This window comes from Bos taurus, chromosome 5, assembly GCF_002263795.3.
Source record: "Bos taurus isolate L1 Dominette 01449 registration number 42190680 breed Hereford chromosome 5, ARS-UCD2.0, whole genome shotgun sequence".
NCBI lineage: Eukaryota > Metazoa > Chordata > Mammalia > Artiodactyla > Bovidae > Bos > Bos taurus.
In genome coordinates, this window is record NC_037332.1 from 87,966,091 (window position 1) to 87,989,304 (window position 23,214).

The 23,214-nt window shown below is 41.7% G+C and overlaps 1 protein-coding gene across 2 annotated transcripts in view; it reads left to right on the forward strand.

Moving 5' to 3' along the window:
- ST8SIA1 (ST8 alpha-N-acetyl-neuraminide alpha-2,8-sialyltransferase 1) overlaps positions 1–23,214 on the forward strand; it is a 183,223-nt gene that overhangs the window by 89,927 nt on the left and 70,082 nt on the right. For both annotated transcript variants that reach the window (XR_003034555.2, NM_001032299.1), the window contains 2 exon segments: positions 14,381–14,490; positions 22,390–22,482. Coding sequence is in view for 1 of the 2 variants with exons in the window: in NM_001032299.1 (NP_001027470.1) it covers positions 14,381–14,490; positions 22,390–22,482 (203 nt within the window). In the remaining variant the exon portion in view is untranslated.

Here is a 23,214-nt window from a genome sequence, read left to right on the forward strand (position 1 = left end):
ATCCAAACTCATGTCCATTGAGTCAGTGATGCTATTCAACCATCTCAGCCTCTGTTGTCCCCTTCTCCTCCCGCCCTCAATCTTTCCCAGCATCAGGGTCTTTTCAAATCAGTCAGTTCTTCACATCAGGTGACCAAAGAATTGGAGTTTCAGCTTCAGCATCAGTCCTTCTAATGAAAATTCAGGACTGATCTCCTTTAGGATGGACTGGTTGGATCTCCTTGCCGTCCAAGGGACTCTCAAGAGTCTTCTCCAACACCACAGTTCAAAAGCATCAGTTCTTTAGCACTCAGCTTTCTTTATAGTCCACCTCTCACATCCATACATGACTACTGGAAAAACCATAGCCTTGACTAGACGGACCATTGTTGGCAAAGTAGTGTCTCTGCTTTTTATTATGCTGTCTAGGTTGGTCATAGCTTTTCTTCCAAGAAGCAAGCATCTTTTAATTTCATGGCTGCAGTCACCATCTGCAGTGATTTTAGAGCCCAAAAAATAAAGTCAGCCACTGTTTCCACTGGTTCTATATCTATTTGCCATGAAGTGATGGGACCAGATGCCATGATCTTCGTTTTCTGAATGTTGAGCTTTAAGCCAACTTTTTCACTCTCCTCTTTCACTTTCATCAAGAGGCTCTTTAGTTATTCTTCACTTTCTGCCATAGGGTGGTGTCATCTGCGTATCTGAGGTTATTGATATTTCTCCTGGCAATCTTAATTCCAGTTTGTGTTTCATCTAGTCTAGCATTTCTCATGATGTACTCTGCATACAAGTTAAATAAGCAGGGTGACAATATACAGCCTTGACGTACTCCGTTTCCTATTTGGAACCAGTCTGTTGTTCCATGTCCAGTTCTAACTGTTGCTTCCTGACCTGCATATAGGTTTCTCAAGAGGCAGGTCAGGTGGTCTGGTATTCCCATCTCTTGAGGAGTTTTCCAGTTTATTGTGATGCACACAGTCAAAGGCTTTAGCATAGTCAGCCAAGCAGAAATAGATATTTTTCTGGAACTTTCTTGCTTTTTCAGTGATCCAGTAGATGTTGGCAATTTGATCTCTGGGTCCTTTGACTTTTCTAAAACCAGCTTGAACATCTGGAAATTCATGGTTCACGTACTGCTGAAGCCTGGCTTGGAGAAATTTGAGCATTACTTTACTAGCATGTGAGATGAGTACAACTGTGCGGTAGTTTGAGCATTCTTTGGCATTGCCTTTCTTTGGGATTGGAATGAAAACTGACCTTTTCCAGTCCTGTGGCCACTGCTGAGTTTTCCAAATTTGCTAGCATATTGAGTGCATCACTTTCACAGCATCGTCTTTCAGGATTTGAAATAGCTTAACTGGAATTCCATCACCTCCACTAGCTTTGTTCGTAGTGATGCTTCCTAAAGCCCACTTCCTAAGGCCCACTTCACATTCCAGGATGTCTGGCTCTAAGTGAATGTGAATGATCACACCATCATGATTATCTGGGTCGTGGAGATCTTTTTTGTATAAATCTGTGTATTCTTGCCATCTCTTCTTAATATCTTCTGCTTCCATTAGGTCCATACCATTTCTGTTCTTTATTGAGCCCATCTTTGCATGAAATGTTCCCTTGGTATCTCTAATTTTCTTGACGAGATCTCTAGTCTTTCCCATTCTATTGTTTTCCTCTATTTCTTTGCACTGATCACCGAGGAAGGCTTTCTTGTCTCTCTTTGCTATTCTTTGGAACGCTGCATTCAAATGGGTTTATCTTTCCTTTTCTCCTTTGCCTTTCGCTTCTCTTCTTTTCACAGCTATTTGTAAGGCCTCCTCAGACAACCATTTTGCTTTTTTGTATTTGTTTTTCTTGGCGATGGTCTTGTTCCCTGTCTCCTGTCCAATGTCACGAACCTCCATCCATATTTCATCAGGCACTCTGTCTATCAGATCTAGTCCCTTATATCTATTGCTCACTTCCACTATATAATTGTTAGGGATTTGATTTAGGTCATACCTGAATGGTCTAGTGGTTTTCCTTTTTTCTGTTTAAGTCTGAATTTGGCAATAAGGATCTGAGACACAGTTAGCTCCCGGTCTTGTTTTTGCTGACTGTATAGAACTTCTCCATCTTTGGCTGCAAATAATATAATCAGTCTGATTTCAGTGTTGGCCATCTGGTGATGTCCATGTGTAGAGTCTTCTCTTGTGTTGTTGGAAGAGGGTGTTTGCTATCTTCAGTGCGTTCTCTTGGCAGAACTCTATTAGCCTTTGCCCTGCTTCATTCTGTACTCTAAGGCCAAATTTGCCTGTTACTCCAGGTGTTTCTTGACTTCCTACTTTTGCATATATAAATACTCGGGCTCCCCTGGTGGCGCAGAAGGTAAAGCATCTGCCTGCAGTGTGGGACACCTGGGTTTTGATCCCTGGGTTGGGAAGATACCCCGGAGGAGGGCATCACAACCCACTCCAATATTCTTGCCTGGAGAATCCCATGGTCAGAGGTGGTGGGCTACAGTCCATGGGGTCACAGAGTCAGACTGAGCAACTCAGCACAGTACAGCACATATAAATACTCAACATCATTCAGTTGCCAGAGATGCATCCTGTGTAACAGAACTATTAATAGTGAACTAGTCTTTTTATAATCATAATTTTATTAGTGGAATGGGGAATACAGATCTTAGCAACAGCTTTCTGGAAATTCATTTTGTGTAATTGAAGAACAGTTAACCTTTTTTAAATGGAAGGGATGTGCAAATATTCTATCATTAGTATTTATAAATATATATCCCCAGGCAAAATTTTGGGTAATGCTTTTTTAAAGGGCTCAATAATTAAATATCTGTAATGAGAAGCATTTGTCTCTGAAATAAATTAACTAATTACTAGATCTTTTCATCACAAAAATGCTTAAGCATGCAAAGTTAAAAAAAAATACAGCTGAAATTTTAATTTTGACTTCCAAGGGCCTGGCTAAATAAAACTGAAAAAACGAATACCGGAAAAGCTTATTTACTTGAAAGCACCAAAGCTGCTTTTGATTCAGCTGCATCTGAACATGCATCATTATTTTGCATGTTTATCTTGGTGCCATACTTGCTAGGAATTTGCTTGTGGGAAGTTGGCAGTCTCTAGTTGAAATAATAAAGTGGGGTACAGAGATAAAGAGATGTGCATCTGAAGAATACGGTTGGAGGGTTGGGGGCTTAATTGATGGACTGGTTAGAATGTAATTAGGTCCTTGAGCAGGACAGTGCAATTAAATACGTCAAGGAGGGCATAATTAGATGGGTGGCTGAATGGTATAATTACATTCATAAGGGGAGGGCTGTAATTAGATGTGAGGCAGGGGGTGTATTTAGATGCTTAGACTGAGGATATAATTAACATAGGGATGAGAAATTAAATTATGTGTGTGGGTGAAGCATAATTATATGTGGGAGTCCATGTGGATATGTGGGTGAGGGTACATAGAAATGAATGGTTTGGACTGCAGTTAGGTGTGAGTTCATCTTCTTTTGGACAAAAACTTGATATTTTCATCAAGTAAGGGCAAGCATATGTTTTGACTTCATGAGTAATAGCAGCTGACATCTAGTGACAGCCTTTCAGGCCATTCTAAAGGGCTGCAAATCAAACCCCCCTGTTTTTCTATTAGAACTTGAGACCCACATCCAACAATGACATTGATTATTCTTCTTAATCATGGCACTTTACGGTGTTCTAAGTACTGAAAGATTTGGTAAATTTTCCAGCTTGAAAACACAACTGCATGACAAGGAAGACTTACTTTTCCTTCCTATCAAAGAGGAGTTTGAAAGGTAACAAAAAAGATTTCCCTTGAATTGTGAAAATAGAAATGCCAACTCTTCTAGCTAAAAGTATCAGTGTAAAGTTACGTGCGTAACAAAACCAACAAAATTTAGCTTGACAGCCTCATCTTTTTTTGTTTATTTATGAAACCATGTTTATTCAGAAATATTTATGGCATTTCTCCCCTTCCCTCCAAGTATAAAAGCAACAAGGAGAGGAATAGAGGTTATAGATACAGTAGGGATAGAAGAAAGAGGGATAGAAGAGGGAGAGAAGAAAGCTAGACGAGGAAGAATCTAGAGTAGCGGGTAAGTGAAAATCACTCAGTGAGTCTGAGAAACTTATATTGAATCAGTGAAGTATGGTGAGAATTATAATAACCGAAGTATCCTATATTAAACTTGAAACAGTGGTGTCTTTTGTTGCCATCTTGAAAAGCAAGAGGGCATTTTAAAATACAAGTTCAGAAGCTGGCTTGCTTAACTATAAAGCCATAAGTAAAAGCACAAAATATGCCCCAGGCCTTTAGGTGGAAGAAAAATGTCACAAGGCCCAGCACTATGGTAATTCTAGTTTGACCTCATAGGGTCAAACACTCTCCTGCTCAATTCAAAGGAGGACCTAGTGATGTAAGCCTGAAATCTTCTCAAAGAAGGTGGTCTTTTCCCCCTCTCTCACTTCCCTTTGATTATAAAATTGTAGTCCACTTAATCCTGGGGGCAGAGCCCCCTTGCCTGCCCATTTGCATCTCTCACAAGCATCCTATATTAATACATCTACTCCTTGTCTATCAAAAACATACAAGTTTATTGCTTACAGAAATTTCTTGATATTAAAGTGTTTTAATTGGCCACTAGTCTGCTTAATCTAATTCAGTCTGTTACTTAATTTTCCTAATGCTAGGCACCCCAGAGCTGCTTCTCACCTTTTGAGAACCTAAGTTATTTCTGGTTGAACTCCACTGTAGAAAGAATCTAAGTGGGACACTTACAAGATTTCAAACTTTTTGACTTCCTGGTGTTCCTACTTCTGCTGCTGCTGCTGCTGCTAAGTCGCTTCAGTCGTGTCTGACTCTGTGCGACCCCAGAGACGGCAGCCCACCAGGCTCCGCCATCCCTGGGATTCTGCAGGCAAGAACACTAGAGTGGGTTGCCCTTACCTTCTCCAATGCATGAAAGTGAAAAGTGAAAGTGAAGTTGCTCAGTCATGCCCGACTCTTAGCAACCCCATGGACTGCAGCCTACCAGGCTCCTCCATCCATGGGATTTTCCAGGCAAGAGTACTGGAGCCTAGATCTAAGGTTGTGCTTGCACGCTAAGTTCCTTCAGTCGTGTCCGAGTCTTTGTGACCCTATGGACTATAGCCCACCTGGTTCCTCTGTCCATGGGATTCTCCAGGTAAGAACACTGGAGTAGATTGCTAGGCCCTTCTCCAGGGGACATTCCTGACCAGGGATTGAACCTGTGTCTGCTGCAGCTCCTGCATTGGCAGGCGGGTTCTTTACCATAGTGCCACCTGGGAAGCCCCTGGCTTTAAAGTTAGTTATATTTATTACTTCGATGTAGAGACATTACAGCCTGCAACCTAGTCCTCAGTTTTGCCCTACCGTGGTTCTGTAGAACACTTTTTATTCTTTGATTCTGAGTTTACATCAGTGTGTGATGCTAGTTTTTACACTGAATGCCTAAAAGTTACCCTCTCTCTCCAAGACTGTTGTAACTTAATTTTCAGTCAGAGGCACTCTTACTGAAATGTTCTATATTCCCGTGAGAATAATTAACGGCAACATTTTTTAGCCCAGTTCTTTCTATATTAAATGGTTTGCATGTTTCTTTTTTCCCATGCCTGTCCTTCCTCCCCTCTTCCCAAGGCCAGCTCAAGCTCCTAACAGTTTTAGAGATTGATGGTGGTCGACTCAGTCCTCCACAGAGGTAGTGTAATTATCATTCAGGACATCTAGTTAGGTCTGTGGGATGGAAGAGGAGTAAGTGATCGTGGTCACTGTGTCTTACTACTTTGTTGTCTTGTGTGGATTGCCCATGAGGAGGAGGCAGAAGTCAGGCACTTGGCTTTGGACATGACTTGTTGAATAAGGCTTTTAAGGGCTTCCCTGGTGGCTCAGCTGGTAAAGAATCCACTTGCAATGCAGGAGACCCCGCTTCGATTCTTGGGTCGGGAAGATCCGCTGGAGAAGGGATATGTTACCCACTCCAGTATTCTTGGGCTTCCCTTGTGGCTCAGCTGGTAAAGAATCTGCCTGCAATGCGGGAGATCTGGGTTAGACCCCTGGGTTGGGACGATCCCCTGAGAAGGGAAAGGCTACCCATTCCAGTATTCTGGCCTGGAGAATTCCATGGGGTCGCAAAGAGTTGGACATGACTGAGCGACTTTCACTTTTCAAATAAAGCTTTTATTCATTTAATTATAAAATCCATTCCTGGATCCTCTGGAGCTATTTATGTAAGGCAGGAAGAACCGGGTTTAAGTTCTTCAGTTTTTAATAGCCTTTGTCAAAAGTCATATTCTCAGCCAGGAATATTTTCACAGTTGGCATTTGTGGTTTTTATCTGAAAAAGTCTTCCAGCCTGTAACAAGTCTTTTTACCTTCATTCATGCCATAAGACATCAGCGACTCTAATTTTTGTCTTTTTTTTTTAATCTTGGCATCTGGTCCGATCACTTCATGGGAAATAGATGGGGAAACAGTGGAAAAAGTGTCAGACTTTATTTTTGGGGGCTCCAAAATTACTGCAGATGGTGATTGTAGCCATGAAATTAAAAGACGCTTACTCCTTGGAAGGAAAGTTATAACCAACCTAGATAGCATATTGAAAAGCAGAGACATTACTTTGCCAACAAAGGTCTGTCTAGTCAAGGCTATGGTTATTCCAGTGATCATGTATGGATGTGAGAGTTGGACTGTGAAGAAAGCTGAGCACCGAAGAATTGATGCTTTTGAACTGTGGTGTTGGAGAAGACTCTTGAGAGTCCCCTGGACTGCAAGGAGATCCAACCAGTCCATTCTGAAGGAGATCAGCCCTGGGATTTCTTTGGAAGGAATGATGCTAAAGCTGAAAGTCCAGTACTTTGGCCACCTCATGCAAAGAGTTGACTCATTGGAAAAGACTCTGATGCTGGGAGGGATTGAGGGCAGGAGGAGAAGGGGATGACAGAGGATGAGATGGCTGGATGGCATCACTGACTCGATGGACATGAGTCTGGGTGAACTCCGGGAGTTGGTGATGGACAGGGAGGCCTGGCATGCTGCGATTCATGGGCTTGCAAAGAGTCGGACACGACTGAGCAACTGACCTGAACAGAACTGAAGATTATCTAATAGGCCAGAAATCTCAACTGTCTTTCTTATGCCTAAAAACTGTAGTCCTCAGGTCCCAGCGTCATTTCCTCAGAAAGATCTTTTTCTTAACCTTATATAACACTCTATACTTTCCTATTTGTTAAATTTTGTTTCCTGTTTCCATGAGCAAGATATATGTCAGGTTTGTTCATCAGTCCCTTTCCAGAATTCAAAACAGCTCCTGCTCCTTAACAGGGCTCAACAAATAATTGTTGAATTAAAGGCAAACCAGGCATCAGAGCTATTTAAGAAGAGACACAGAGAGTGTAGGCTATGGACAGTGATGAGGATGAGGTAATCTCAGAAGCAAGATTCTGAATGGCTTCATTAATTGACTCTTATTTAGAGAGTGGTGGAATTTGTGTTTGTTCTTAAAGTTTGGAGATTAAATTATATATCCATTATGGCAGAAGATTTAAATAGACATTTTTTCCAAAGAAGACATACAGATGGCCAATGGTCACATGAAAAGATGTTCAACATTGCTAATTATTAGAGAAGTACAAGTCAAAACTACGGTGAGGTACCACCTCACGGTGGTCAAAGTAACCACCATTGAAAAAATCTATAAACAGTGAGTGCTGAAGAGGATGTGGAAAAAAGGTAACCATCCTACAGTGCTGGTGGGAATACAAATTGGTGCAGCCATTGTGAAAAGCAGTGTGGCGATTCCTCAAAAAACTAAAAATGGAGTTGTCATGTGATCCAGTTATTCCATTCCTGGGCATATGTCTGGGCAAAGTGATAATTCAAAAAGATACGTGCACCCCTAAATTCATAGCAGCACTATGCACAATAACCAAGACATGGGAACAACCTAAATGTTCATCAAAAGACAATGGATAAAGAAGATGGAATACTGCTCAGCCATAAAAAAGAATGAAATAATACAATCTGCGGCAATATGGATGGACCTAGAGATGATCATACTAAGTGAAGTAAGTCAGACAGAGAAGAACAAATACGTGATATTGCTTATATGTGGAGTCTCAAATATGCCACGAGTGAACTTAACCTACGAAACAGAAACAGGCTCACAGACGTGAGAACAGATTTGTGGTTGCCAAGGGGAAGGGGGAATGGGGAAGGGATGAAGTAGGAGTTTGGGATCAGCAGATGCAAACTATTATACACAGTATGGATAAAGAACAAAATCCATCTGTATAGCACAGGGAACTATATTCAGTATCTTGTGATAGACCATAATGAAAAAGAATATAAGTAAGGAATGTATGTATATGTGTAACTGAATCACTTTGCTGTACAGCAGAAGTTAACACTGTAAATCAACTGTATTTCAATAAAATATATTTTAAAAATAAATAAAATAATATATCCATTATGATGTTAAGAAAATGCCACTGTTTAGGGCAGACACTGTTTCAAGTAGATTGGATGCTCAACAGAACTCTTCGGATTAAATATAAATAATTAGCTTATTGAGCAAGCTGTTGATCATCTCATCTATTCTTAATTTGTGTGTAGAGCAGTGAGCAAAAAAAAAATATGGTATTTGGAATGATTCATACAAATATGTGCATTTAAAAACTCATTGACTGGGCTCCCTGGTGATCCAGTAGTTGAGTCTACCTTGCAATGCAGGGGACACTGGTTCAATCCTTGGTCCAGGAAGATCGCACGTGCTGCAGGACAGCTAAGCCTGTGCAGCACAGCTGCTGAGTCCGTGCTCTAGAGCCCGGGAGCCACAACTACTGAGCTCGTGTGCTGTGACTACTGAAACCTGTGCATGCTGGAGCCTGTGCTCTGCAACAAGAGAAGCCACTGCAATGAGAAGCTGGTGTGCTGCACCTAGAGAGTAGTCCCTGCTCTCCAAAACTAGAGAAAACTCGTGCACAGCAACAAAGACCCAGCACAGCCAAAAGTAAAAATAATAAATAAATAAGATAAATAATTATTAAAAAAAAAAACTTCTTTGGTCAAGTAGATACACCCTCAAAGGGCCAATGATAAAAAGTGCTTTGTTTAAAATCTATATAAAACCTTTGACATTGCAAGCCCCTCACACAAGGATAAACTACATGTAATAGTAGTGGTCCAGCAATGTAATGATATTTTTTCTCCAGAGAATTTAGTTTTTTAGTGTTTAGTAATGTACTAATCTCATTTATATAGGATTTCAGAGTTTTCTGATAAGTTTCAACACCTCAGTTCATTTTTAATTTTCATAATCATACTGAGAGACAGATGGGAAATGGTTATTATCATGCCTGACTTCCAGTGAAGCACTGAGAGTTTGAGGGGCCTGGCAAACCATAATCTGAATCCAGATGGTTAATATAATATAGTCATTAAGAAGATGGCCATTAACAGATGGAAGAGTGATAGGTGAAAAAACGTGGACAAAGATTTATAAGGTGAATTGGTGGTCATGCAATATTTTGAGCCCATGGCTGTAATCAATTTGCCTAATCCAGCCTTTCATTTAGAGTAGTACTTTTAAGGTTAGCACGAGGAGTGTTGTAGCATAGTGCTGTGTTCTCAGATCTAGTAGATATTTTCTTACATGGATGCAAGGAGATACCTTTGAAAAGAAAGAATGAAGTTAGTACCTTAATAAAAATACTCCTTAACAGAATCACAATCTTTATGTGGAAATGGACTATCCAAAACATTATCAGTTCTTTCTATGTGGATGCATATGTGCTAAGTTGCTTCAGTTGTGTCTACTCTTTGTGACCCTATGAACTGTAGCCCATCAGGTTCCTCTGTCCATGGGATTCTCCAGGCAAGAATACAGGAGCAGGTTGCCATGCCCTCCTCCAGGGGATCTTCCCAACCCAGGGATTGAAACCACATCTCTTAGTTTCCTGCGTTGGCAGGTGGGTTCTTTACCACTAGCACCAACTGGGAAGCCCCCCTTTCTGTGTAATAAACAACCAAATGGAGAACACCTTGTTCACACATCATTCTAATAAGCATTGACCATTGCCAAGATGAGATATTCTGCATCTTAAATAGAATAATGGTAGTATTATCTCAATTAGTTAAAAAAAATTCACAGTATTTTCCCTATTAAGTTTTTCCTTTTTAAACTTTGGTGAGCTCTTCTGTTTGCTGCTGCCAATGCCCTGAAGAGTGCACTCAGGGCACTGGAGAAATAGTTATTGAAATGAAATTGCTGTGTGAGGGCCAGTATTGACCAAATGAAGAGGAAGTAAGCAAATATTACCAGCTCCAACTCATAAATGGCTTCCTCCTCAACCAGACTTCAGTTCAAAGGCTTTGAAAAGTATATATATTTATATACATATATACATACAGAAGGGGCTTCCCTGGTGGCTCAGACAGTAAAGTGTCTGCCTGCAATGCAGGAGACCTAGTTCAGTCCCTGAGTCGGGAAGATCCCCTGGAGAAGGAAATGGTAACGCACTCCAGTATTCTTGCTTGGAAAATCCGATGGACAGAGGAGCCTAGTAGGTTATAGTCCATGGGGTCGCAAAGAGTCAGACACGACTAAGTGGCTTCACTTTATACATACAGGAAGATTACATATGTACGTGTGTGTGTTCTGTCTTGTCCGACTCATTTGCAACCCCACAGACTATAGCCCACCAGGCTCCTCTGTCCATGGGATTTCCCAGGCAAAATGGAGTGGGTTGCCATTTCCTCCTCCAGGGGATCTTCTCGATCCTGGAATCAAACCGACGTCTCTTGCATTGGCAGGCAGATTCTTTACCACTAGGGTCACCTCAAATAGGTGAACACCATAGAAAATAGGTAAATTTTCTGCCATAAGATCATCTGTGTTAAGACAGATTTTGAGAATCACTCTTTTACCATGTATTCCCCAAAACTCATGGAATCTGAGTATTCTGCGGCTTTAACAAGTCAGTAACCTTGCTAGGAGAAGGAAAAAGGTGAAAGAAGAGGGGGAAGGGTAATGGGCGAACCACCATGCTAGTAGCTTGGTGAAATGCTTTACCTCTGTCGTTTCATGTAATCCTATGCAGCATGTTCCGTCTTTAGAGACAGGAAGTGAAATGTCAAGGGGTCCCAAAATCTGGAAGTTAGGAGGTAGTATTTGTGCCCAGGTTTATGCTGTTACTACTGCTTTCCAGATTTGCATGTTCTGTGCCCAGATTCTTGTTCAGAAAACTGAGATTGCCAGTCAATCTGGTCCAGGGACTTTTCCTTAACAACGGGGGTGGGGTGGGGGTCTGGAAGTGGGGCTTAAGTTGACTTTTACAAAGCAAACTAAATATTAGTTGAGCATGAGTGAGACCATACTTTTCATATAAACTATATACGAATAGTTGCAAATATCCACATATTACTCACTGTACTCCGATCAGGCTTCCATCCTCACTTCTGAACCAGATCTGTCCTGGTGAAGGTTACCATTGACCTCTGTGTTCAAAATCCCATGGCAATTTTCAGCTCTTATTTTATATAATCTATCAATAGCATTTGCTGCAGTTTTCTCCTGTTCTTCTTGAGTATCTTTAGGTTACTTTTAAAAAAAGAAAAAACTTACTTCTAAGACACATTACTTTCCTGTTTTTTTTTTTTCTCCTCCATTGACCACTCCTCAGTGTCTTTTACCTATTTCTTCTCAGTCTCCTAATTTCTTTCTTGGAGCATCTGGAGATTCAGATCTAAGACCTCCTCTCTTTCCTGTCTAAACTCGCTCACCAGGTAGTCCTCTGATTTTAAATACCAATTGTATGCTTTCTATCTTCAGGAGAAATAGGTTCCCTGACTGTATTCTCATATATTCAACTGCTTATTTGACATCACCACTTAAATGGCTTATGGAGATTTCATATTTTATGTCCTTAAAAGTGAACTCCAAATCATCTCACCCAGACCTGCCTCTCTGTTATTGTCCACGTCACAGTAAACAGCAAGTCCCTCTTTGCAGTTGTCTGAGCCCCGGCCTTGGCATTGTTCTTGATTCTTCCCTTATCCTATTTTCATTGCAGCTCTGGTCAGCTCTTCCTCCAAAACATCTCCAGAATCTGCTTACTTCTTGCCACCCCCACTGCTCTGACTCTAGCCCAGGCCACCATAATCTCTAGCCTGTCATTTCAGGAGACTGGTCTCTCTTTCTGTGCGTGACATCTTGCAGCCTATTCACCCAGCAGCAGAGTGATTGTTCTAGAATATGACAGAATGCCACTCCTTTGCTCACCCTACCTTGACTTGATTCTCATCTGAGAATAAAACTTAGAGTCTTTACAGTATCCTCCAAAGCCCTTAGAATTTATTCCCCAACCTTCCTACCAGCTAAGTCTCTGATCTCTTCTCCTCTGTCCCTTGCTTACTCATCTCCAGACACAGTGACCTCTTTCTCTTCATTTAAAACCCAGGAATGTCCCTCTTCCATGTCTGCCCCAGCGACTCCCCCAGGTGCCTGAAAGGCTCACTATCCCCTCACTTTCAAGGGATTTGCTTCCATATCTCCTGACCACCCTAGTTCAATGGCAGGTTTTCTTCAAAAGTATTTCCTGATTTTCTCATGCCAGTGATTTCTTTCTCTCCACCATATGATATTCTGTTTATTTTATTCATTTGTCTTTATCATCCATTTTCCACTGGAATCTGACCTCCTTGTGAACAGGGATTATTATATCCTGGTCACCCAGGACAGTGCTTGGAACATAGTAGGAACTCAGTAAATATTTGTGGAATAAAAGGGCAGTTAACTTGAGCATAAATACCTTAATCTACATCTAGCAAATTACAGATCTGACTTGTGTATTTCTAGTATTGATTCAAATCTTCCTCCCAGGAGTGAGTGAGAAAAATGCCATGTATCATCCTGGCTCATCCGGGAGAGCTGGAGTACAGCCCTTTTCCTGACCCTCCTTCTCTGTATCCTGCTCTGGAGGTCACTGGACAGTCTCCGGAAAGCCTTTCCATCTGCAGGCATATGCTTAACACTGCAGTTTCAGTGCTGTATCTTCATTACCTTTATTGTCAGAGCTCTGCCTGTTCCTTTTACAAACTAGAAATCAAGGAAGTTAAATTTCCTTCTTGAGCTTTGCTGAGTGCCCCTCAGCTCCCAGTGACTATGTACATTCCTGGAATTTCATTTTTCTGCTTTAATTATTTATACCTATGTGCATATGGTCATATAATCATTTATTCTTTTGGTGTAATCCATATGATGCCCTCAGATTCATCAACAGTGGTGACTTAATATGGTCATGGTTGTTTTATACAGATGTAAGGTCTTCCGCCAGAGACTGCCAGCCACTGTGCCTGGTTTCAGCAAGCAGGAAATGCTGTGCTGGTGGTTCTTGCTGACCCAGCTAAAAGAGACTGAATGTCACATTTCACTTCCAGGGCTGTTGCTGGGTTTTGATAGTCCCTGGTACTATAAATAGCACTCCAGGGAACATTCAGGTACATGGGACATTTTCTTTGCAGTCCAGGTCAGTGTCTGCAGAAAGTCACATGCTGCCTGGTTAGATACAAGTCACTTGCCCCTGAGTCGCTCCTAAGTTCTAAACAGACCCAGAGTGTGCATTTGCTCATAAACACTGCACTCGCTCTCAACATACTTCTGCACCTCTGTTGATGCTGCTCTCCCTGCCTGCAAAATCCTACTCATCCTTAAAGATTCATCTCAAGTTAGAAAGCTCTCCCTGAGTCGGCTTCACAGACGTGCCTTCTCATCCCTCTCTGGCTTCTCCACCACATGTGAAACATTCCTGTTGTACAGCGAGGTCACCTTCACAATACGGTCTGTTACATAAGCTTATATATTCACACTCTCCTCGCATCCCAAACTGTGAATCCTGAGACCTGTGACTTCGCTGTCTTTGTGTTTATCCCCAACAGTTAGCATAGGAAACGCTCAGCAACGTCTGTTGAGTGAATGACTGATTGTATGAACGAATGAAAGTGCATCTAAATAGGGGAGTAGAATTCATTTGAGTTTGTTCCCAGCTTAATGCCTTTGAAAAGAATCCAGTGTCTAGTGGGGATTTTTCCATTTTCCTTAGCAGTCACTCCCTATTATATGCATGGCCAGTTTGAGACCCAAAATGTGGTTGTATTGAAATCCACTTCAGGGAGTTAAAAAAGAAATGTTTTTATTTCAAAGGAATGGGCTAGTTTGCTCCTTGCAGGCTTCCTGGCATCTTTCTTTCTATGCACTCTTTTCACTTTGCCCAGTCTTCAATCAAAGTCTCCGGCCGGGTCTGCTGTAAACAATGATTTGGTGAGCGGTTGTGTGTTCTCTGCAGTGAAAACCCGCCTTGTTTTCTGTTGCTAGGCAACCCCATTCCAGCTGCCCTTGAAGAAATGCGCGGTGGTGGGAAATGGTGGGATTCTGAAGAAGAGTGGCTGTGGCCGTCAAATAGATGAAGCAGATTTTGTCATGCGGTAAGAGAGAGCTCCCACAGCGCGGCCTCCGCCTTCTCTCCTCTCCCTCACCCCTCCCGCCAGCCCCGGGGCCTTTGGCGACCAGTCACTGGTGATTAATCAGCTGTAGCTTCTCTTCGACTTCCCTCCAGGTTCACATACAAGTGAGTTGAGGAGAGGGCCAGGGAACCAGGGAACAGGCCCCAAGAAAGCACAAAGAAAAGAAACACTCAGAGGCCAAGGGGAGATACCCAAAGTGGAAACACTCATCTTATTTTAGATGATACAGTTGGGTGACTCCAACTTTAAAACTTGTCCTTAAGACGAATTCTCAATGAATAAACGATTTCATTTCATTCTGCACACTTTGCTGCTTTGTTTTTCACAAAAGCATTTGGAAGTAGTGAGTGGAATTCAAAGAGGGAGTGGATCTGTGCAGGACTAGGAAAACTGGAAGGAAGGAGGGGGAATGCATTTTGAGCAAGGTGGCAGCTTAGTAAGGGGACTGAGTGGAGTGGTGACGTGATGTCGCTTGTACTGGAAAACAGGAGGTTCCTGCAGGGGTGTGTAAGGGGACTGCTAAGACACACCCAGCCGAGGATAGAGACCGTGACACTGAAATGGTGCCAACCTGCACCACTGGGTGATTTTGACCAGAAAGAAAGACAGTGAGTGATCAGATGGACACAGGCTTAGGATTGTCTGGGGGAGAGAGGAGAAGGGTGAGGAGGGACAGCATGGCTGGAGAGAGCTTTGGAATCTGAGCTGGAAGGATGTTGGCCCTGAGAGGCATGGAGAAAGGAAGGGGTGCAATGGGGCCATACGACAGTACCATTCAGACCTGAGGGAGTGGAAATGGGAAAGATAAAGGAAGATGGAAAAATGAGAGTTAGTGTCAAAGAATGGCCCGCTGGAACATGTGACTTCTTAAGAATCTGACGTCAGCTTCTCTGGGATGAGCAGATATGTTATAGACAAAGAGGACACTTGTTACTGAAGAAATGTAGGAGCTTGGAGGCTACTCTGGGGAGTGTCTTACACGATGGCCCCAAAGTCTCCTTGAAGTGGGAGTAAGTGAGGCATTGAGGCTTTGTGTTGGTCGCTCAGTTGTGTCTGACTGTGGCCCGCCAGACTCCTCTGCCCATGGAATTCTTCAGGCAAGAATATTAGAGTGGGTTGCCACTTCCTTCTCCAGAGGATCATCTCAGCCCAGGGATTGAACCTGGATCTCCTGCATTGCAGGCAGATTTTTTACCTTCTGAGAAGGCTCTGGGGCCAGGACGACTGACTCTCAAGCAACACAGAGGGTGGAAAGCTGAAGTGGGGTGGAGGTTGGGGTTTTGTGTTCATTTTTAAGGATAATAAGGATAAATAAATAATGGTCTAAAGTGACGAAACAAACCAAAAAAAGGTAGCTGAGGGAACATTTGGCCTCCTCTGGACTCTGAGCTAAGTGGAGTAGGGGAGAGTAAAGCTTGTCTGAGAGTGTTTCAAGGAAGCCATTTCAAGGGGAGGGTCAGATTCCTTCTGAGAGAGCAAGGGTTGGGCTCCTCAGAAGACTTCATCTCACTGGTGAAGCCTGCAGCAGAGGGGGAATCCTTTTGTATCTTTCCTTTATGGAGGTACCCTGCCCTAGTTTTTCCAGTGTGAGACTGTGTTTTCCTCTCCACTGTAATGATTAATTTTTGCAATAAAAATAGAAGACAAGAAAGATAAAAAAAATAGAAGCGAGGAGAAGAGAAAAATGTAGTTCTCTTAATTCAGGTCAACATCTGCTTCACGAGTATCTGATCTGTATTGGGTCTTCACTGGGGTTGGAAATGGTATGTTGGACAGGTCCATCATGGACTTAGAATCTGGAGCTGTGTCATTGCCGAGGTCAGGGTGGCTCAGAGGTGAACGATGAGTGAGTGGGGTCCTTCTGTGGGGAAGGGGTGTCTGGATGGAGCCCTCTGTCCATTCCACTCTGGGTACAGGCCAGCCTTTCCAAGCTCTGATGTGGGAAGGACACCAAGGCTCCACAGGGTTGTGAGCCATGGGGTGAGCATGGTGAGATGGTAGCTATAGAAGCGGAGACGATCACCTGGAGAGCAGAGTGGAGGAGGAGAGCAGAGGCACTCCCTCCATGACACTGGCGTTAGGGGGGGTCTGAGGGCAAAGAACCAGCCCTTGCCACAGACTCGCTCTGTGACCCACAGCGCACCATGGTACCTTTGCTGCAGCTCAGCTTTCTGATAATCTTGCAGAGGTGGCTGCAGACAATTCCCTAAGCCTTTCCATTGTGGAAACTCTGATTCTGTGATAATGTGACTATCACACAACTGTAACACATTCGTGTAGTCTAGTTTGATTTTTCATATTGCTCTCAAGTATAAGTTGACTTGCTTTTTCCAGAAACTATGTAAGGAGGAAGTGGAAATATTATATTCACAGATTCAGGAAAGTTAATTGATTTTAAGATGTCTGAGTACAATGTAGAAGAAGGCAGTACAATAAATGTGTTTTCTTAAATTATTCCTGAGCACACATGTGTGTGGCACCACATTTAGGAAGATGGATATTTTTTAAACTTAATGTGTAGAAGATCAGTATTAAGCATCTTATGGGGTTATCCACATTTATTTATTACAAATACACAAGACCACATTTGCATTGTATACAATCACTGTTGATATATTCACATTCAAAATTAATAAGTGCCTGTGATTAGGGTGCACAGCACAGGATTAAACAATGTTCATGGGATGTTCATGGGATGATGAGAGAGGTGAGGATTGAAAAGAATTCAAAGAAGGCAGCATTAAAACTAGAGGTATATGTGCATGTGCCTTTGATTCAATTTCAAGAATGGTGCCATTGTCATAACACATTTGAATCTTTAAAAAGCTTTATTTATAGTTCATGGCAAATAGATGGGGAAACAATGGAAACAGTGACAGACTTTATTATTTTGGTCTCCAAAATCACTGCAGATGGTGACTGCAGCCGTGAAATTAAACGACACTTGCTTCTTGGAAGAAAAGCTATGACCAACCTAGACAGCATATTAAAAAGCAGAGGCATTACTTTGCCAACAAAGGTCCGTCTAGTCAGAGCTGTGGTTTTTCCAGTAGTCATGTATGCATGTGACAGTTGTACTATAAAGAAAGCTGAGCACTGAAGAATTGATGCTTTTTAACTGTGGTGTTGGAGAAAACTCTTGAGAGTCCCTTGGACGGCAAGGAGATCCAACCAGTCCATCCTAAAGGAGATCAGTCCTGAATACTCATTGGAAGGACTGATGCTGAAACTGAAACTCCACTACTTCGGCTCCCTCATGGGAAGAACTGACTTACTGGAAAGACCCTGATGCTGGGAAAGATTGAAGGCAGGAAGAGAAGGGAACAACAGAGGATGAGATGGTTGTATGACATCACCGACTCAGTGGACATGAGTTTGAGTAAGCTCGTTGGTAATGGACAGGGAAGCCTGGCATGCTGCAGTCTGTGGGGTCACAAAGAGTTGGACACGACTGAGTGACTGAATGGAATTGATAGTTTATGGGGCTTCCCCAGTGGCTCAGCAGGAAAGAATCCGCTTGCAGTGCAGGAGACATGGGAGACACGGGTTTGATCCCTGGGTCGGGAAGATCCTCTGGAGAAGGAAATGGCAATCCCCTCCAGTATTCTTGCCTGGAAAGTCCCAAAAACAGAGGAGCCTGGCAGGCTACAGTCTATGTGGTCACAAAGAGTCGGACACAACTGAGCACACACACACACACACATACACACAAAGAATTTATAATATGGGAGTAATTAAATGTTGATTAATTGTAAATTATTCTTATTTGACCACTTATGGATCTATTTATACATGGTTGATTAATACACATTTTGGGGGCACCTTGCGAAAATTGAGGTAATAGCATATGTTCAAAATGAAACACTTAGTGAATATGATTAGAAACATGTATGTCTGATCCTAGACTATAGGGTACATGCACCATTACAGTGAAAGACGAGATCCCAAAATAGCCTTACCTATACACAATGGTGTACCGGATTACAGTTCAAGATGTTTTCCAGAATTGTAACAATGCCATAATTTCCTTTGCTTGGACATTTTCAAACACGTCTTTTAATGCTAAAATATACCTTCCCATATTTCAAAGTAAACATTTGCTCTAAACATTTGTAACCAAAAGTGACACTTAAAAAAAATAATACTGTTAAATATCATTTAGCTTGAAGTTCTGAAAGACAGAGGTAACAGTGATTATATCCTGGCAAGAAATTGGCTGGCTCAGGAATATGAGTGAAGACAGTATAATTTTGGTGCTTGTGAATTATACTCAATTATATGTGTTTTATGTATTGAAGTATACATATAATTTAAAAAGGAATTTTTAAATGTATTCTATTCCATTCTACCCATTCCCCACCCATCTTCACTCCCCACTTCAAAGAATTTTCATTTCTCATCAATTCTGTGGTCACATCCTCTATGATCCCGGGCACAGTTACTAAGACACTTCAGCCAGTAATATCCGTTCATTGTGCCAATAAACAATAAAGCAAAGTTTGAAACACTTTTACACAATTATGCCTTATAAGAAACAATTTGATTGTATTAAATGTGCCTTTTATGTAAATCTATGTAATTATCAATTTAGAAGTTGAGCTAAAATTACAGTGTGCTTTTTTTTCCCTGGGAGCTGCAGGGAAGTATCACGAGCATTCATACTTGAAGACAAAGTTTACCCAGAAGAACAGTTATTTATACCAGAGTACAATGGCATTATTTTCCAGAAATGGATGTATAAAATATTATCCTTATTGTTTTAAACATTTCACTATGTTATAGAATTTGGCATTTAGTCTCTGGAAGTGTATTTCTGAGGTTTTGCTTTGTAATAGGAGGTGTCTGTATAGTCAAAGGTGTGATTTTTCAAGTAGTCATGTATGAATGTGAAAGTTGGACCATAAAGAAGGCTGAGCGCTGAAGAGTTGATGCTTTCAAACTATGGTGTTGGAGAAGACTCTTGAGAGTCTGTTGGACAGCAGAGAGATCAAACTAGTCAATCCTAAAGGAAATCAACCCTGAATATTCATTGGAAGGATGGATGCTGAAGCTCCAGTAGTTTGGCCACCTGATGCATAGAGCTGACTGATTGGAAAAGACCCTGATGCTGGACAAGATTGAAGGCAGGGAAGGGGATGATGGAGGATGAGATGGCTGGATGGCATCACCGACTCAATGGACAGGAGTTTGAGCAAACTCCGGGAGATGGTGAAAGACAGGGAAGCCTGGTGTGCTGTAGTCCATGGGGTCACAAAGAGTCTGACATGACTGAGCAACTGGACAACAAAGGAGATGTGAAGGGATCCAGACATATGAGCCGTGGATCAACCTACAAGGAACACACGGAAAAACAAAGTTGTTATCCATGAACACCAACTCCTTTCATTTACTGATGACAGAATAGGTTGACTGCACTTTGTAGCAATAGAGTTTACAGTTTTAATATAGTGAGATTGATTCTCAAATGTTATGAAGGGCCATCAAGATCGAGGGGGAAGTGATAAATTAGGAGTTTGGAATTAACATACACACACTACTATATATAAAATAGTCAACTAAGAAGGACCTACTGTATAGCACAGGGAATTATACTCAATATTCTGTCATAACCTAAGAATTTGAAAAAGAATGGAAACATATCAATATATATGTATAACTGATTCACTTTGCTGTAAACACTTGAAATTAACAGAACATTGTAAATCAACTATATTCCAATAAAAACTAAAAAAAAACTAAGTAAATAATTATATTCATCCAAGAAAAGAGAGAAAAAGGTGCTCGAATTCTAGCCTGTGTTTTATCCTGAGATAAAACTGATCTTAGCAGAGATCAGTTGAATCCCAAGGTCAGCACCATGGTCAGATGAGCCTGGCCATTATGAGTAAGCTCATTCCCCAGCACAGCCCTCAGAAACCGCATGGATGTGATGGGACCGTTAGACTGTGGACGCCTCAAGTAGGCTCTGAGACTCGGCTTCCCCCGGGCTTCTCACAATGCCCATTGTGTTTGTTTTCAATGGGCACTCAGCGAAAGTCACCAACTGGCTGACTCATTACTCTGTGGGGAGCTGTCAGAAGAATCAGGATCTTATTACCAAAGAGCAGATGAAAGTAAGATTCCAAATCAAGTGAGACAAATTTCTACCTCAGATGCCCTGATGTGGTGGGAGTCACGGGGATAAATACAAGAAAACATCAAGGAACTTGTGCTAATCAGCTGAGTCGATTCTGGACAACCCCATGTCCTGAAGGAAATTTGTCCAGGAAATTTTAATAGTTGGGAAGTGGCTGAGGCCTTGATATTTGTAAGATCTCTAACAACAAATAAATGATTCTTTACTTTGATGAAATAATACGAAGTTAGAGGTGCTCTGATGGTTGGAGTCAACTTAGAGATATGGCTAGAGAGGAGAAATCAGTACTCAGTAATAAAAGAAAAGTCCAGTGGAAGCTATAGACTTATTTGGGGTGGTCATAAATAATAAATATGTATTTAGTTATATTTATATGATCATGGCAACCCACTCCAGTATTTTTGGGGCTTCCCTGGTGGCTCAGTGATAAAGAATCTGCCTGCTGACAGTGCAGGAGACTCGAGTTCCATCCTTGGGTTGGGAAGATACCTTGGAGGAGGTAATGGCTACACACTCCAGTATTGTTGCCTAGAGAATTTCATGGATGGAGGAGCCTGGCAGGCTACAGCCCAAGGGGTCGCAAAGAGTCAGACATGACGGAGTGACTAACTGAGTTACCAAGATATGATATTTCTGATATGGAATATTTTTGAGCTTTTGCTATGTGTGAGGCATCAAGGTAGGGACTTTTTAATACATTTCTTACTTTAATCCTTACACCCAGCTTATTGAAGGAAAAGTCATTATCTTCATTTTGTAATGGGGAAACTGAGGCAGATGTCATAACTTGGGTGACAGCCCACTAGTAGAAAGCCATGAGATTGGATTTGCAGTTGCAGCATTTTCCATTGTAAGCATTCATAAGACATTGCAGTCAAGGAGAGCACCCAGGGCAGGGTGTTGTGTGTGGGAGGGGGGAGGGGCTATTTCTGTCACCTGCACTCTTTCCCTTGTTTAGACTGGGATGGTGGAGAATCACTGCATTTTTTTGGATGACAAAACATTTTCACTGGAAGTCAACCATACGTTGGTCATGCATGCACTGATTTAGGTGGCAGAGTTTGCCTCAAATGTACTCATAATTTAGAATTCGGGAAAAGAATGAGAAACACAAGCAAATACAATTCTTCCATTTCTCTTGAGGCTTGTTGGTATCCACAGAGAGGACTGTAGGTCCTGTATCTTCTAGCACAGGGATCCCCAACCTCTGGGATCTAATGCCTCATGACCTGAGGTAAAGCTGATGTAATAATAATAGAAATAAAGTGCACAAAGTGTAATGCGCTTGAATCATCTTGAGACCCTCCCTCCCACCCAGTTCGTGAGAAAGTTGTCTTCCATGAAAATCAGTCCCTGGATCCAAAAAGGTTGGGGACCACTGCCCAGGGGCCACACCCCTAAATGCTCATTTCAAGTCTAATGCACCCTGACTTCTCACCTCAAAAATATTTTGAATGGAATAAATTAACTCTAGTTGTATCTTTCCTTTAGTAGATTTCTTACCTCTCTTGCTGACATTTTCTTTCTTCTAACACAGAAATAGTTTTTATGACAACATTCTGAAGATTCTGTAATAGTCCTCTAACATCTATTAAAAGGAAGAGGTGACAAAAATCATTTATTTGTGAATTGAGCTAGACTTAGTAAATTCCTATTTGCCATGATAGTTGACTTGTTTTAAAAGTATGTAAATCATTCTGAAGTGCTTGTTTTTGTTTTTCTAGATGCAATCTTCCTCCGTTGTCAAGTGAATACACTAAGGATGTTGGATCCAAAAGTCATTTAGTGACAGCTAACCCCAGCATAATTCGACAAAGGTAAGAATTTATGACTTCTGCTTGTGAGGAATTAGAAAGAAGGCTTTCAGGGTATTTAACATCTTAAAGACAGTGAACATAAATCAGCTTGGGAAACAGACAAAAACCATCTGGACAGGCAGGAAGGATGAAGGAGGGAATTGTAAATAAACTAGGCAGGATTAAGGGAATCCAAACACTGTTTCATGCTTCTGCTGGGTTTCTGTTTTTTGCCTTTAGAGATGGTAAAAAATAACATGCGAATCCACCGTTTTTGCTCAAAGAAGTAATAATATATCATGTTTACTCATTACTACTACTTTCCAACTTGTTGGCTTCAGTCCCAACTCATTGATTGGCATTGATTGGTGAACTGAAATCAGATCAGTTTTATTAAAGACAAAGAAATGACCACTTTGCTGCATCTGCATGCATGAAAATAGCAATACTGTGGGAGTGTACAAGAATGTGTGATTATATGATAATACAATATAGTACATCAAATGATATCCAGTCAGATTTTGGGGAAGAGATGGGAAATTCCTGCTCTAGTATCGATTCCAGAAATCTTGGCAGCTGCTGTGGGAGCTTTTGGGGGTCAGTCTCTATCTGATGAAGCCCAGCGGTGAGCCGTGAGCTGTTTTTCCAAGGACTGCTCATGTGGAGATTCTTGATCTCTGTGAAAAGAAGACTTGAGCATCACCTTAACGCTGTCTCATGTACACCAGCAGTTAAGGGTAAAATATCCAGACA